Source organism: Pseudorca crassidens, chromosome 4 (genome assembly GCF_039906515.1).
Source record: "Pseudorca crassidens isolate mPseCra1 chromosome 4, mPseCra1.hap1, whole genome shotgun sequence".
Taxonomy (NCBI): domain Eukaryota; kingdom Metazoa; phylum Chordata; class Mammalia; order Artiodactyla; family Delphinidae; genus Pseudorca; species Pseudorca crassidens.
The window spans coordinates 106924597-106942138 of NC_090299.1; the positions used below are offsets into that span (position 1 = coordinate 106924597).

Here is a 17542-nt window from a genome sequence, read left to right on the forward strand (position 1 = left end):
GCCTCACTTCATCTCTTAACATATCCCAGCATAATGAATGGCCATTCTGATTCTTACTTTTTCAAAGGGAGCTGATGTTCTGTTTTCTCACTACAAATTCACCACATAACACAGGTTCCTAGGTTGTGTAACCTTGATGATAGACTCTAGAAAATAATAGACATTGGCCAATTTTTCCCCTCCAAAGTGGAGATGATAAGGTAGAGCTACAGAAATCCTTAGGTGCAGGCCTTGCTCAGCTAGGTCCTCCTTCTCCCTCCACACACACACTTTTCTTTCTTTCTCCTGCTCTCAAGTTATCCCAAGGTCTCACCAAGGGAAACAGAGAACCTGTAACACCCTTCTTGCTTTTAATGAAATTCCAGGTAGCCGATTGTGGGGCGGAGCTCTGGTTTGGGAGAAAGGGGGAATGCTGCTTGAACTGATTAGACGCTTTCCCTGTGTCCTCGCTATGGGTACATCAGCAGCGTGCCCAGTGGGTGAGAAGCCTAGTCGCCGCAGGCGACATCGCAAGCCAACAGTCTCTAGACCCACCTGCCAGTACTCTTCTCAGCTTAGGGTTTGCGTCCCGGCCCCGCCCCCTGACGGTCCAGGGGTCCTTCGGCCCCGCCCCCTGACGGTCCAGGGATTCCTTCGGCCCCTCCTTCGGCCCCGCCTCCAGCCCTCACTCGGCTCCTGGCCCCACCCGTGCGTGGTGCCCTCGGGAACCCTCGGCTGGAGGGACTCGCTCTCCCGCCGAGCCCGGTCGGGGCAGAGCCCGGCCTGCAGCTGCGAGGACCGGAGCGGCGGGAGGTGGCGCCCCTGTTCTGGAGCCGGGATTCGCGGCCATGACAGTGTCGGCCCGCGCCTTCTGGCTGCTCCGCGGCCGCCTTGGCCGAGTGTCGGCGTTGGGCCGGAGCGCGGCGTCGCTCTTGGCGGCGCCGGGAACGGCCGGGCGCGCGTTCCGGGGCTTTCGGAGCAGCGGCTTGAGGTACGAGCGCTCCCGGACGCTCGACCTCCTCGGGTCAGGGCGCTCCCGGGTGCGAAGCCGCTGGCTGTGGGAGGGGCGGCGGCCGCTGGCGCGGGCGAGGCCCTAACGCGTGAGGCCGGAGGCTCCGGGCAGCCGTGCGGCGCGGCGGGGCTGGGGGCTAGGCCGGCCTTGGCCCCGAACTTGGCTGCGGGCGGGTAGCGTAGTCCTCAAGTCAGGCAACTTGGACGTGCTCTGCGCTCCCTGGAACTGCAGCAGGTGCGGTTGAGTGACTGAGGAAGACCTTTGAGGCCCAGAGGAGAGAGGCCCTAGAAACACGTGGTCTGCTTGTTTGAAGCACTTGTTTTGGTTTGGGTTATTGTTGTGTTTCGTAAACAAAGGAGTGGGCGATGACCAGATGGTTCAGTAGTGTTTGAGTTTCTGACTTTCTTTGTTGGTGGTAATACTGAGGTCTTTTCCAGCTCTAAAATTCTTAATGATTTCACAAAATAAGGCATTAATCTTGACTTCTCAGTCTTTTTCTGTATGGCGCTTCTCGAATCTCTGTAGTCTTAGATTGACGTGCTCAGACTTAGATTCACGTGCTCAGTCTTAGATTCACTGCATCTCTTTGGACCTTGTTGCTGGCTGGCAGATTGTGAGTATGGGTTTAACTCTTCTGCACAAATAGTGCCCAGGAACACTTCACCTGTCCGTCATCTACTGGTAGCTACAAACTCAAATCTAAGAAGCTAAAAATATATTCCCTTGACCCAGAGCCAGTGAGTCCAGAAGAGATTCTGTTTTCAGACTTTAAGGGCTTCCAGTAACGTGCTTTCACTGTGGTTTCATGTGACCAGAGATTGTGTCTTACTCGTCTTTTTGTATCCCCAGTGCCCAGCACTGTACCTGGAAGAAAGTAAAGATCGGCAATGTGGAAACATAGCTACTGCTGTTTTAACTTAAATTGATTAACTCTTCATTGTATATTTGGACCTTAGTCTTGAGTGACTGAAATTTTAAAAAATATTCCCTATCGGGTTTACTTTGGACGAGGTTTCTGTGGACTACTTGTCCTCTACGAGGATATGTGAAAAAATACCAGTGACTCAGAGTTCTGATTGTGGAAGCTCTCATGGTGTCTGAAAAAAGTTGCCAGTTGGTTTGGAATTATCGACTCTACAACCTAGGAAAAGCAGATTCTGTAGAATCCTATTTGTATTACAGGTTTGAAGGAATTATACACTCTAGTCACCTTTTTTAGATAACTATTTTTGGAATTTCAGTTATTTTACGGGTTCTTTCCAGAGGGAAGGTAACCTTTTACAAATTGTATGACTTGGTTAATTTCCCTTTGTCAGCTAATGTAACTAGACAACCTCATCACCCTATCTTCTCCAAGGACATTGAATGAGAGCCACGACAGTTAAAACCCCAGCATCTTATTGAAGCCACTTGCTACACACATGTGCCACACATACGGATAATTGAGATCTTTTAAAATTGAATTAATGACCTCTATAATTTAAAGTAATTGAGTGCAATAATTTTGGAAAGCTATTTTAATATAAAGAAGTATTGCTTTCAACCCAGCTGCTTTCAGCTCCATTTGATGCAGGTTATACCTGTATAAAAATAAATAATACCTTTGATAGGTTTTAATTTTTTCAAGGCAGTACTAATTAGGTTAGGATAGGGTGCTGTTTTTGACATCTTCTTGGCACTGAGTACCATATATGAAGGTGAGGTTGGCTGTAAGATTGAGAAACACCTGTGGACTGGTGGGTCTCGGGTGGGGAGGAATGCAGACAGTGTGTCGATGCTCATTGGTGTCTCTTTTCTCTTCTAGGACCAGCAGAGAGAAGAGATTCCATGTTCCAGAGGTCGCCACTGTCTGCCTCCCCACTTGTCCCCATCCTCAGTCATCTCTTTTAATATGTAGTGACTCATTAGTTGTCTAGTTCTTCATAGTGAATGTGGTTTAAGTCTGACATCATCCTATTGACTTAAAATTTGAGCCTTAGTGTTATTCTTTCTGAAAAGTGTCTTTGAGTTTGATAAACTCTTTCCACAATGATATTGACTGTTCTCAATTAACAGATTTATTACCAGTTTCTGGTACAGAGCCTTAAATGAAAAATGAAAAAGTATTTTTGATTGTTTTTTATATTTTTGGCTAATTAGACACCTGTAGTAATGGAATATATAAATACTTTTTTAGTAGAGAAGTTTCTTTTTAAATAAGCAGAATTTCAAGAAATAATGTTTGACAGAATTTGAAAGTTACAAAACCTTGAGAATATTTATATCTCAATGGTTTCCCTTTAAAATTTGCCGTGAGTTTTTTTTCCCATTTACTCATGAAAAAATGTCATTTACTCATGACATTAAAATATATTTAATGTCAAATAAATAGCCCTTCTATTTGTTGCAGCTTATTGTTTCTTAAAATGAATTACCTAAACAGCCAAAAAGTTACAAATAAAAAATTCTTGATGATTAAATTTTCCAATTTTGCCTCACTGTGTGAGGAGTTTACAAATCAAAATGTACTTGGGTTGTAAACATCGCATGAGTCCGGCCCTGTGCTTTTCAGTGTTTTGAGCTGGGCAGCAGTCTGTCCCTTTTGGAGGCAAGGTTAACAAACTTTGTACATTAATGCTATGCTCAAATCAGATTTGCAGGTGTTCTACAGCGGGGACTTCCCTAAATGCTGCTTTACTGCCTGAACTCATTTTTAGTAACTAAATGGATATCCCAAGCATTTGTTCCATATTTATGCTATTGCTCAGTATTCCAAAAAAATTAACTTGGCAGATTTCCCCTTTTTTCCCTGTCTTACTATGATTCCTTTCAGCATTTGCAAAATTTTGTGTACTGACCTACAGCTGTTTTTGGAAGCCTCACCTTTTCTTCATGTCTCACTGCCAATGGCTTTATCATTTTTGCAGCTAGGCCAGCATTTTAAAAAACTAAATTTTTGGAGCTAGTAAGAGATAAGCGGTTTATGTTATTTAAATAATAATGTCTTGTGGAGTGGATAGTTTAATAATTTTAAAAAGACAAATTTTATTTATAAGGCTGTTCATTTTTCTTCAGACTCTCTCCTCTAGTACTTACTCAGTTTCTCTCTCTGCTATATAATTGTTTGGTTTAAAGATCCTTTTATTCTCATGTGAAGCTCGAAGGACCCAGACTCCAGTTAGGACCATTAGTAAAGCTGATTTTCTTTAGCATTATATCAACGAAGATAAAGTTAGTCCCAGTGACTAGCAAAGGCAGTTTCTCAAAGGCATATTTTATTTTGCTGGCAAATATAGTGTGATTTTCCTATCTTAATGCCTTACCTATTCTAATGAAAATGAGATATGATAGTTTTATTTCTAAGCAGTTCTTTTGTCATTTTAAATTTAGAACTAAAAGTTTCACCATTTAGTGTCTTATATATTAGTTTTATGTCTGTGTCCCAGCTGTTCAGAGATAATGTGTTCTAACGTAATGTCTCCAAAATCAAGTTTTCTGATTAAAATGGATCAATAGATGAACAAAGGAGACTAATACTAATCTCAGATCTTGTTACTCAGTCATGGTTTTAGTAGTAATTTAGAAGTTTCTTTAATGACCCATATCTTTGTTTTTCACATGTTTTGAAGTTATATTATCCTTTCATGTTAATACCCTGATGGGATGATAAAAATAGCAGGAAAGAAACCCACCAGATTATCTTCCATGGTTACATACTCTTAATGGAATTCAATGGAGCTCAATGAAGATTTTTTAAAATAGTTTGGCTTAGGGGCGATTAAGTTGTGAAAGGATGCTTAAAGACATAGGAGCTTGGGTGAAATCTGAACTGTCAATGATTAATTTAGGATAAATCAATGATTAGTAATAAGTGAGTTTTACTATTAAGAAGTGCAATTTGGACCAGAAAAACCCCACCTAATTTGTGTATGGAATATAATCCAAACCTAAATTAGCATCAAAGGAGAACCCAGGGTTGGATAGTATCCAAGAAGGCTTATCCAGCTCTTCCACTTAATATTACATCATATGCATTTTCTGTGTTGCCATTGTTTTTTTTTGTTTTTTTTTTTGCGGTACGCGGGCCTCTCACTGTTATGGCCTCTCCCGTTGCGGAGCACAGGCTCCGGACGCGCAGGCTCAGCGGCCGTGGCTCACGGGCCCAGCCGCTCCGCGGCATGTGGGATCTTCCCGGACCGGGCACAAACCCGTGTCCCCTGCATCGGCAAGCGGACTCTCAACCACTGCGCCACCAGGGAAGCCCTTGCCATTGTTTTTGTTAACATTTTATTGGCTGCATCATATTAAGTCAAGTGGCCATTAACTTACCTAACCATCTTGCTGTTGTTTACTGTCTAGTCCTTGAAACGTGAAATAATTTACTCTCAGATTCAGGTCATGTTCTTGTCAACATCATACCAGTCAGGTTTGTTCACTTAATGATCTGAACTCTACTTGGGTTTCTATAATTACTTTCGTTAAAGAATGTGCCTAGAGCCAAGAGACTATTCAAAGATTCATAATTCTAAAGTGAGGGCATATTATAGTTTAAAATATATGTTTCCTCTTCCCACTTCAGCTCTTTATCATTAACTCTGCAATGAATATCATCTTGCCTTTGAATAATCCAGTTGTATTGTTGAAAAATAAATTCTTATTAATATTTAAGGGAACATTAAATAACTTGTCCAAGATAACACAATAAATAAATGGTGAAGACGGGATTTGAACCTGCCTGATCTATCCAGTGCTTTACTCTACAAGCAATTTATAATTGTTGACATATCTCCCTCTTGCTTTTCCTCTTTCTGAAAACTCTTATTAAATCCTGTAGAACTTTTGTGAATCAAGAAAACTGATTTTGCATATAAATCTTAAAATTATCTAGTTAGATTTCCTTAATACAGAGGGTCTCTTAGCCTGAGACTTAATGGATAGAATTTAGGGGATCCCTAAACTTAGATGGGAGGTCACTGACCTCTAATAAACTTAGCATTTTCTTCAGTGTTGAATGTTGGCCTTAAACCACAGTAATATTAGTAGTACTTATGATATTGCCAGTGAAAACATAGATATTTTAATAACAGTTGATGCAGAGATCTCAAAACATCATATACACTCACCACTACTTTGATATTATGGTAGTAATTAGACTTGCCACTAGATCCTTTTATTTAACCTTTAAAAAAAAGTGATAACAATATTTTAATAAAATTGGTTTCCTTGTAAACGTGTGTATTTTATGTTAAACATTTAAAAAAGATTGTTCTGAGAAGATGTACATCGGATTCAACAGACTGCCCAAGGGTTCTCGTGGTACAAACTTTAGCATCTAAGATGTTTTCTGCAAAAATCATGGATGTTTAGGTTGCTGCTTATGTTCTAAGTTACAGGTTAGGGTCCTGAAAGAGTTAACTTACAAAATTGAATAACAGAATCACACATCGTGAAAAGAACTTGCTTTACTTTTTTTGACTTATAAAAGTATAATTTCTGATAAAATTACTTCACGGTGTAAGATAGTATCTAGGATGTGAAATGAAATGTTTTTAAAAGGCCATAAACTTAACACTTCTAAGTATTAATTTACTTTAAAAAAAATTCACCTACTTTGAATAGCTCCCTAGTACTACTGATTGGTTGGTTTTATTCCATATGTAATTTTGCCCTGGTTCCCTTGAGTTTGTTTCATTTCTATTGTATAGTTAATTTGAACTCAAAATCTTAAAATTATGCTCTAAGATACAAAGCGATTAAACTATGCTAAGGACTTGCAGAGATATTTGAATTGCTAATGACTGTATTTGGCTTTTTCATCTTTATAGATCATAAAACAGTTTATTGCATCTCTAATTAAAGTTGTGGTTGAAAATGAGATTGAAACATAGATGCAGAAGCAAGATGTGAAGTATACAAATTAAATACACTGTTGATCTTGAGCAGATTTTGTTACTTTACTGTTTTGTGAAGGAGTATTTAGATACACAAGAAAAGTAGTGATTTTTTTCCTCCTGTTTACTACTTTGTTTTAGTTAGTTAAACTAAATTAACTTCATTTAATTCTAGGAATTACAAATTTAATTAATTCTTGGAAATGTAGATTCCAGTTGGATGGTTGCAGTTTATTTTCTGGAAAGTAAATAGGTAAATAAGCCCATAGAAACAGCACTAAATGTTGATGGCATATTACTTCTGGTTCTCTGAATATGTCTCCATCTGTTACTTAACAGAAACTAGGAGAGCCATTTTTACAAATCAGCCAATCAACTCGTAGCCAACCATTCCCATTATATAGATGAGGAAATTGCATGCCTTTGAAAGCAGTTACGAGACTTGTCCAACTTCATTATAGCTGCTAAGGGTGAACCAGGGCTGACACTCGGTACTACTGTCTTTGGGTGAGTAATTTGTACTGCATTGTGCTGCTCTACTGCTAACTCTCCTCCCTAGCCCCTTCATTATGATTTATTCTTTCCTAATGAAGCCATATTTAGTGCTAGCCCAGAAATGGAGGGGAGGATAAAGTGCTGAAAGGGAGAGCTCCTTGTTCTGCCTTCTTTGGGGGTGACTTGCAACATTTCTGCCTTTGCAGGAGATGTCACCTGAGCAAGTAATGACAGGGTGCATTGTGTGAAAGATATCTAAGGGGTCAAATTGACTTCACTTTTGATGTGTATTAATGGCAATGTCAGTATATAATTTTTTGATGAAACCACATTTTTAAGAGTAGAAAAACCCCATTAAAGTAATGAAAATTACATATTTAGACTATTTATTGACTTATATTATCGACCTATAAGAGTTCTATTGAAAACTATTTTCAAAATTAACATTTTAAAATACAATTTATACCCTTATACATTAAAACAATTAAAATTTTTAATATTAATTTTATATTAACACATTTACATTTTTATGTTAATTATGCGACTGTTAACTTTTAACATATGACCCATTCTTGGTACATATACATACAGTTGACCCTTGAACAATGCAGGGGTTCGGGATGCTGACACTCCAGAGAGTTAAAAATCTTCACAGGTGGCCCTCTGTATTTGCAGTTCTGCCTTCTCAGTTTCAACCAACTGAGAATCGTGTTGTACTACGGTACCCAGTTAATAAGAAGAATCTATGTATAAGTGGACCCATACTGTTCAAACCCATGTTGTTCAAGGGCAACTGAACTTGAATCAGTTTCTTAGCCATATCTTCATTTAATGCCTTGATACTGATAATTTTCTGGAAAAAAACCCAAACTTATGCTTAATTTAAAAAATTAAATTTTCTGTGTTTTCTTATAAGTTGCAAATTACTCTTTTCTTTAGACAGTAGTATTTTTAGTTTTAAAAATACTTTCTCTACAGATGCTAAAGCACCTGGTAAACTCAGAGCAAACTCTTCTAAATTGAACATAGTCTCAGTTCTAGTTTTTTTCATGAAGATGTTTCAGCCTAAATATTTTCACAAGTGCTATTTTCATGTCTCATTTCAAAGTACCTTTCTTTGACAAATATTTAAGATAAAAGTCATCAAATAAGTTGTATCTATTTATGATTTTTAAAATATTTTGCCATATTTAGATGCAGTGAAATGATAGGTCTTCTCAATTATGTTCCATTACATTACAAAATATAAATTTATTCAGTGAAAAATAGGAGAGTCATCAAAAGTTCTTCCCACAAATTGGGATATTTTAAATTGGGATTATAGATGTATTTGTTTACTAAGTCTTTCATAAAGTACCACAAACTAGATGGCTTTGTGAAGGAGGGGATACTCCCCTTTTTTTCCTCTTAGTTCTTTTAGCTGGCAATTAAAATGACATAAGCAGATTAACCAGAGAAAACCAAATTTATTAAGTACATAAACATGAAGAATTCCAAAGATAGTAAGGCAAGATGAGGTATATATGTTATTCTGGACTAAGGAGAAGAAGGTAAGGGTCTGGGACTTAAAAGTAAGGTAATTCATAGGAAGATGAAAAGAGTTAATGTTCGGTGAACAAACGTTTGCTGGATCATCTAGAGACAGTGGGACTCAGAGAGGACTTTGATCAAAAACAGGCCTTGCTAGGTTCCTGCTTGTCTACCACACCTAGTTCATACTTTAGAATGGTTATCTGTTGTGATAGCTCCTTCCTGGAACCAGCCTTCTATCTTAAGTTCTTTTGGGCATTTAGGGGGAAGTTCAGAGGTTTCTTCTGGAGTGTATTAGGCCTTGGTTATTTTCAGCTGGAAATAATCTGCATGCCAGAGTGGCACAACTTGGGGCAGCTTGCCCTGAACCCCATCAGTTTAATTAATTAATTAAATTTATTTTTTGGCTGCATTGGGTCGTCGTTGCTGTGTGCGGGCTTTTTCTGGTTGCTGCGAGTGGGGGCTACTCTTCGTTGCGGTGCGTGGGCTTCTCATTGCAGTGGCTTCTTTTGTTGTGGAGCACGGGCTCTAGGCGCCGCGGGCTCAGTAGTTGTGGCTTGCGACCCCATCAGTTTAAAGCAACAGAAACTTATCCTCACACCCGTGGAGGCTAGAAGCCTGAAATCAAGGAATCTGCAGAGCCATGCTCTCCTAGCGTCTTGTTGCCAGCAATCCTTGGTTTTCCTTCACTTATAGCTGCATAACCCCAACTCTGCCTCTGTGGTCATATGGCCATCTTGCCTCTGTGTCTTCACGTGGAGTTCTGTCTTCTCTTCTTCTAAGGACAGCAGTCATATTGGATTTATGGTCCACTCCACTCCAGTATGACTTTATCTACATCATAATTACATCAGCAAATACCTTATTTCCAAATAAGGTCACAGCCACAGGTACCAGGGATTAGGATTTGAACATATCTTTTTGGGGACACAATTCAACCCACAACAGTAGAACTTCAAAATTGCTTGTATATTGTTTGAGGCATCATTGTTTAATTAGCTCAGTACTTCCCTTGCTTTTGAAGGGGTGCATTTCTGTTTGTAAGCTTTGGTTTCAGTATTTGCAATTCACTAAAAGTTTCAAATCTGAAGCCCCCCCCCCATGTCTTGGCCTATTTTTTGAATATGTTAACAATTTCCAACAGAGTTTGAAAAAAATGCAACACTTTTAGGTCTTTTTGGCTCATTTACAAAATAGATTTTTAAACACTTATTTCTAAAATCTGATGTAGGCAATGAAGAGAGAGTACATTCAAGTTTTTGTGTTCAATATGAACTTCACAATAGCTTTGTAATTTAGTTACAATAAGTGAGTTTATGTGTACAATATTTTTTAATTTATCAATTTATACTTTAGTTGGTAGATTGTAGCTTGTTTGCATACAATTATGGGTATCTTGCTCCATGACCAGTTTCAAGCACATATGCTTTATAGGTTTCTTTATATTGAAAGTAGCTGACCACCTATCAAGAATACTAGAGTGTGGGGCTTCCCTGGTGGCGCAGTGGTTGAGAGTCCGCCTGCCGATGCAGGGGACGCGGGTTCGTGCCCCGGTCCGGGAGGATCCCACATGCCGCGGGGCGGCTGGGCCTGTGGGCCATGGCCGCTCAGCCTGCACGTCCGGAGCCTGTGCTCCGCGACGGGACAGGCCGCAACGGTGAGAGGCCCGCGTACCACAAAAAAAAAAAAAAAAGAATACTAGAGTGGAGATTCCTGCTTTGAGAATGATGGGGGCATAAATCAGTGGTTCTTAACTGAGGCTTGGCAGAACCACTTTTTAGATCTTTTTGTTAAACCCTGTGAGATTTTTAGATCTAGCCTGTAGAGAGCCTCAAAAAGTTCCTGGCAGTTCCTTAGCCAGTCTGTCTCATCAACTGTGAGTACTGTTGTGTTCTGTAAAAGAAATTTTGTCAAGAGATGAAGGTTTTCTTAAGAGACAAAAGTACAAACTCTAGAGGCAAAGATGGATTTCACATTAGAATTAAGAACTTTTCATCAAAAGTAACCATATAATAAGTGAAAACACAAGCCACATACAGGTGATACTTGATACATAGGTATACTTGATACAAGATTAGTGTTCAGAATGCATAAATAACTACTAAAAATTAGGCACAAGTTAATAATCCATTAGAAAAATGGTCAATGAAGAGGAACAGGCATCCCATAGAAGAGGAACTCCAAATGGCCAATTAACCTATAAGACATCCAACCTCTAGTAATTAGGGAAATGCATAGTAAAACCACAACAAAATGACGTTTAGCTAATTGGTTAATTTAAAAACTTTGACAATATCAAGGAAGTAGAGCAATAGAAATTCTTAAACACTACTGGTGGACTTATATATTAGCGCAACCACTATGGAAACAGGTTGGCATAAATTGAACACACATAAATGTATCTTATAATATAGAAATTCCATCCCTGGGTGTAAACCTTAGAGAAATATTATAATATTCCATGTTATTTTATATTTATATCATATGTAAATGTGATATATATCATATATATCATCTATATTATACATTACTATATATAGTATACTATACTATACTATGTATACTATATATAGTATACATATGTATGTTATTATATTACATTATATTATAAATAATGTATATTATTATATTTTTAATATTTATAGATATAAACATTAGGTTAAATGATAAAAGAAAGGAATGGAAAGGAAAGCAATGCAATTATAAACCCAAATTTCAGGATTGTGTTTAACTCTATGGGAGAGGATCAGATTTTGGTAGAGGAGGATTACAAAGACAATTTCAATGACAATGGTAATATCTTTCTTAAACTGGGTGGTAAGTTTGTTAATTTTACTATTATTTTTTCTTTTCATGTGTTTGATACATATTTTGCATCTACTCACTTTTAATATAATTCAAGATCTGTTTTGATAGCGCTTTAAAATACTCTAAGATAGAAAGACAAATATCCAGAATACTAACCTATCTCACCATTTTATTTTATTTTATTTATATTTCTTTTTAATCTTTAGCCATATGCATGCACATTTTAAGTTACAGTTATGTACCTACAATTTTTCATTTAATTTCTTCACTTAATTTTATGCAATGAGCATTTTCACATATTGCTATTTTTATAATTATCATTTTCAGTGGCTGCATAGTAACTCCAACAAATTATAATACAATAAACAGTTTAACTCCGATAATTCCACAAATATTTGATAAACACAATGTGCAAAATACTCTTAGGTATTAAGGATGTCATCGTAAATATAAGCTTCCTGTCCTACACAGCTTAGAGTATAGTGGGGGAGACAGTAATTTTAACAAGGCCTTAAGATACTACATGAGGGTAAAAGCTGGGTGCTGTGGGCACTCATATAAGAGGCAGATCCCCAGGTTGAACGGGTCAGAGAACATTTCCCAGAGTCCTTTCCAAGCTGAGACTTGAGGACTGTGAGGGAGTGAAGGAGGAACAGATTTGGTAGGGACGTTAGAGAAGTGAGAAGGAGGATGAAGAGTGTTTCAGATCGAGGGAATAGTGTATGTGAAGGCCCAGAAGTGAGAACCTAGCACAGGTGATAAATTTAAATGCAGCTATGTGTAGTGTGGGACTTGGTGAGCAGCACAGGGAAGCTAAAGAAAGCTCATGCAGGGGCGTGTAAGCTGCAGGATGTTTGGATTTGAGTTAAAACTTCCTTTCCTTAGTTTTTCATGTCAAAAATTTGGGAGTCATATTTGACTTCTTTTTCTCACACCCTATACCCAATCTCAGTAAATTCCAGTGGCTCCACCCTCCAGATAGATTCAGAATCAGACTACTTAGCATCTCCACTGCTACCCCCCTTGCCCAAGCCACCCTCATCTCTTGCCTGGGATACCACACTAGCCTCTTAACTGGTGTCCCCACTTGCCCCTTCCTCCCATAGTCTCTCCTCCACATTTTAACCAGTTATCACTGAATAATGAAAATCAGGTCGTGAAAATCAGGTCAAAATTTCTAAATGGCTTTCTTTCTCGTAATAAAAGCCAACGTCCTTCTGAATGCCTGTAGGACCCTATGTGATCTGATGTCACACTACTTCTCTGACTTTATGTCCTGTTCTGGTCCATTTGTTCTTTCTACTGTAGCCACTGGCCTTTCTATTCATCAAACATACCAGGCACATTCTTGCCTAACGTTCTTTGTACTTGCGGTGTATTTTCCTTAGCCTAAATTCTTTTCTCCAGATAACCACATAACATATTCCTTCATTTCCTTCATTTATGCTCAGATGTTACTCGATTAATCAGAGAAGTGACACCTTAACCAACCTATGTAAAATGGTAACTGTGGCCTCCAGATGTGCCTTTTTTTTTTTCCATGTTTCACACATGATATGTTAAATATCATAGAATACTGCCTGGCACATAAATGGTTTTAAATATGTATTTATTAAATTAATAAAAACTGGACATGTAGTGCAGTTTTAACAAGGGAACTGATATGATTCCATTTGGAAAATCACTGTGGCTGCAGTGTGGAAAATGGACTGGCAGAGATCGAGACTTGAGCCAGGGTGAATTCTTAGGAGTTGTGTGCTTCTGTGGCTGAACATTTGAGTGGTTGCTGATATGTAACATTTTTCAACAATATGCATGTTGAAAAAAACCTCATTTCTTTATTCACTGAAGTCTATATGAGCTATTAATGTGTGTGTTTACCATTTCTTCCAGCATATGGACTGATACAGGCATTCTCCCATTGGGCCTCCACTAAGTGCGGGTTGCTTCATTTATCCTTATATTGTGTCTCCCATAGAGCCGGCCTTGCTGGGGCTCTGCAGTGACTGAGGGAATCAGTGGGATGGGCCAGCTGCTACTGAAATGCTCTAAGTCCCTATTCATAATTGGGTGGCAGCCTTTTGGGTGTTTACCCATAAATACCAACTAGGCCAGGCCATATCATGTCAGCTATAATTAGCAAGCTGAATTAGCACATCGGTACTATAATGTAAAGTAAGCCCTGTCACCTCAGACCCCAACAAAAAATGTGCAGTCAGGTTTAATCTGTAGGTAGATTGTCTTTTTGGGAGTCAGGAATCAGTTTATGCCATTGTCATCTGACATTCTCAGGGTCACACAGCTTGTAGTGTCTAGGCCATAATTATCCTGGATTATGTTCAGTTGTTGCCAGTTTCACAATAACTTATGACTAAATCATTGTGTTTAACAGAGAATCAGCTAATAAAACATGTAAGCAGCTGCATTGCTATTCATATGCTATAGAATGCAACATGGAGCTCAGATGGTTTTATATTTTAAAATACAAATGTATGTTCTTTACTATAAGAGTGACTTCTAGTCTGTTAGCAGATAAACTTGCTTCTATAGCAGAGTATTTTACCTATCTGAATATTGCTGACACAATTTAATTTTTGGAAAGTATTTTTTTTTTTACTACCTGAAATTGTTTGCCATATCTGCAGCCCTTAGTACTTGTTAACATAGGAGGTCCTTGTTTTCTTAGTATTAAAAGTCCACTTAAATGAATCAATAACAAATGAGCAACAGGAATTCAAAGTAGATAGTGAAAACAGTTCATTATTTAATCCTGAAAAATAAAATTTAAACTCAAAAGTGAATGTATTTTATCTTAACTTGATTTAGTCTAATAATTATGTACTAATCATTAGAAGGTACAAAGACACAAATTACAAAAGCTCACTCAAGAAATGCTAGGTAACCTGAAGAGCCCTCTTTGTATTAAAAAAAATTAAATTTGGAGTTTTAAACCTCACCACAAAGAAAGCTCCAGGATCAGATGGCTTCACAAGTGAATTCTACAAACATTTAAGGAAGAAATAATACCGATTCTATACAAACTCTTCTGGCAATGTGAAGAGGATGAGATACTTCCTAACTCATTCTATGAGGGCAGTAACCATATACCAAAACCATACAAAGACAGTACAAGAAAAGAAAACGACAAATATCTGCCAGGTACATAGCTGCAAAAAATTTTTTAAAAAATTGATGAAATCCACACTATCTGGAAAGGATATGTGGGAGGTTTATCCCAGGAATGCAAGGTTGGTTTAACATTTGAAAATTCATGTTATTTACCATATTAAGAGTCTAAAACCAAAAAAACCATTTGATCATATGATCATCTCCATTGACACAGAAAAAGCATTCAGCAGTATCCTGATATAAAGTCTCTTCAAACTAAGATAGAACTAAGCCATAAAACTAAATGCATAACCCAAACCCATAAGACTTCTAGAAGGAAACATGGGAGAAAACCTTTGTTACCTTGAGTTAAACAAATATTTCTTACGCACAATACCACAAGCATGATCCATAAATGGAAAATTGATTAAAATACATCAACATTGAGAACTTATCATACAAAGACACAGTTAAGAGAATGAAAAGGCAAAGCATAGACTTGGAGAAAGTATTTCAAATTATATATCTGATAAAGGACTTGAATCTAGGATATATGAAGAACTCTCAAAACTCAATAAGGAAATGACCTATTAAACAAAGGGCAAAAAATTAAATTACACAATTCACCAAAGAAGATAGGCATATGAAAAAAATATGCACATGAAAAAAAAATGCTCAACATCATCATTCATTAGGGGAATGCAAATTAAAAGCACAGTCAGATACTATCATATATCCACTAGAATATCTAAAATTTAAAAGACCGACCATATCAAGGGATAGCAAGTATGTGGAACAACTGGAACTCACATATACTTCTTGCATAAATGTAGAATGGTACAACCAGTTTGGAAAGCGGATTGACAGTTTCTTACACATTTAAACATATACCATATGATCCAGCCATTCTAGTCCTAGATATTTGCTCGAGACATGAAAGTATATGTGCATACAGTGACTTGTACATGAATGATTGTAGCAGCTTTATTTGTCATGACTAAAAACTGGAAACAACACACGTATATCCATCAACAATTAAATGGATATACACAATTTGATATATCCTTACAATGGAAAACTTCTCAGCAATAAAAGGAGATGCACTGTTGATACATACAACAGCATAAATGAATTGTAATTATGCTAAGTGAAAGTAGCCAGATGAGAAGGAGCATGTAGTGCGTGATTCCATTTTTATAAAACTCGTGATAATGCCAACTAATATATAGTGACGGAAAGCAGACCAGTGTTGTCTGGAGGCATGGCAGGGACAGATAGAATGGTGAGATTACAAAGGGTTACCAGGAAACTTCTGAGGGGGATGGATATTTTCATTTTCTTGATTGTGGTGATGGTTTCTCAGATATACACATATACTAAAACGTCAAACTTTTCGCTTTAAATATATGCAGTTTATTGTATATCAATTATACTGTAATAAAACTATTACAAAATTAAGACAGTGGAGCAAGATTGATACACTGCATTTACCATGACCTTCCATGTCTTGAAAGTGGAAAGTAGACAAAATTAGAATCAAAAGTAGAGTTTACTTATAATTGTATTATCTAACCAGTGTGTATTTGCTCAGTTAATTGTTTACCCATGGTTATGATTATTATTGAAATATACTTTTGTGTTGAACTGAAGAAGTGGTTTTCAAACACGATCATGCGCAAGAATACCTGTGGGGACCCGTTAGATGTGCAGATTCCCAGGCTCTCTCCCCTCTCCCAGGGATTCCAAATCATGGGTGTGGTCTTGGGGTCTAGGAATATGCAAGTTCAGTAAGGTTCCCAGGCAGTTTTGACGTATGTATCCATAGACCATATTTCAGAATCACTTCTTAGCAGAATATTGTTTACATCAAAATTGTTTGAATCTGGATGAACTCTGTGGACCACTGGTGCCAGGTTGATATGGAATATTCTTGATCTGGTCTATGTATGTGTACATCAACCTATTAGAGAGGGGGTTGACTTATTTGGAAGGGGCAGCAAGTTTGCATTTTGTTTGTGCTGGCTGATATTCATGATGACGGCTCTCACTAGAACATAGAAAATGTACAGGTGCTTGAAAAAATTAAGTTGCTGTAAGGTTTTTCTTTGCTCCTTTTCTTCTCCTTCACAATATTCATTGACCTGCTTTTGATATTTTGTGTAATATTCATGTGCTATAGATCATGCGTTCACCAGGCCTTTCAATAGTGAAAGGACAGGGGCCCCAGGAAGAAGGAGCCATCTTTTACTTTATCAGGTACCTTTAAAAACTAAACATGCAGTAGGAGCAATATTAATTCACCACTTTTAAGTTTGAGATCATGGAGAGCAGGAAAACCTTCCCATAAGGCATTTTTTGTGCCTTTCCAGAGAGAGATTTATGTCATCTATCAAAGTATAGTACTTCTTACCTACTTAAGCACTTAAAAACTGCCAGGAAGTAATGTTTTGTGCAGTTTTTCTATTAGAAATGATGCCATGGTGTGGGTGTTTGGGTAGGGGGGCAACTGAGCCTTACTTACTGGCCTGGTCCCCACAGTAATCAATGACAAGCATGGCAAGACTGGCAGCTGTCATCACAGTTGTCCTTGTCCTGGAGCTGAGGGATAAAATTTTTCCTTTAGTAAGTGAGAAGAGTTGTGTAGTACGGAGCTCATGACTTCAGGGTCTTGTACAGGATATTCTATTAAGAGTGAACTGACTTTGCCTTTGGGTCAAAAGGCTATGGGGCCACGTATATA

At 38.0% G+C, this 17542-nt stretch overlaps 1 protein-coding gene across 8 annotated transcripts in view; it reads left to right on the forward strand.

Moving 5' to 3' along the window:
* Positions 1-649: 649 nt before the first annotated feature.
* The window catches only part of MTHFD2L (methylenetetrahydrofolate dehydrogenase (NADP+ dependent) 2 like), a 139196-nt gene continuing 122303 nt past the window's right edge, over positions 650-17542 (forward strand). For 6 of the 8 annotated variants that reach the window (XR_010943078.1, XM_067736283.1, XM_067736286.1 and 3 more), the window contains exon 1: positions 650-970. Coding sequence is in view for 7 of the 8 variants with exons in the window: in XM_067736283.1 (XP_067592384.1) it covers positions 828-970 (143 nt within the window). In the remaining variant the exon portion in view is untranslated. Of the gene's footprint in view, positions 971-2795; positions 3097-11951; positions 17059-17542 lie in introns of those variants that run through there. The other 2 variants (XM_067736289.1, XM_067736284.1) reach the window with 2 other exon arrangements.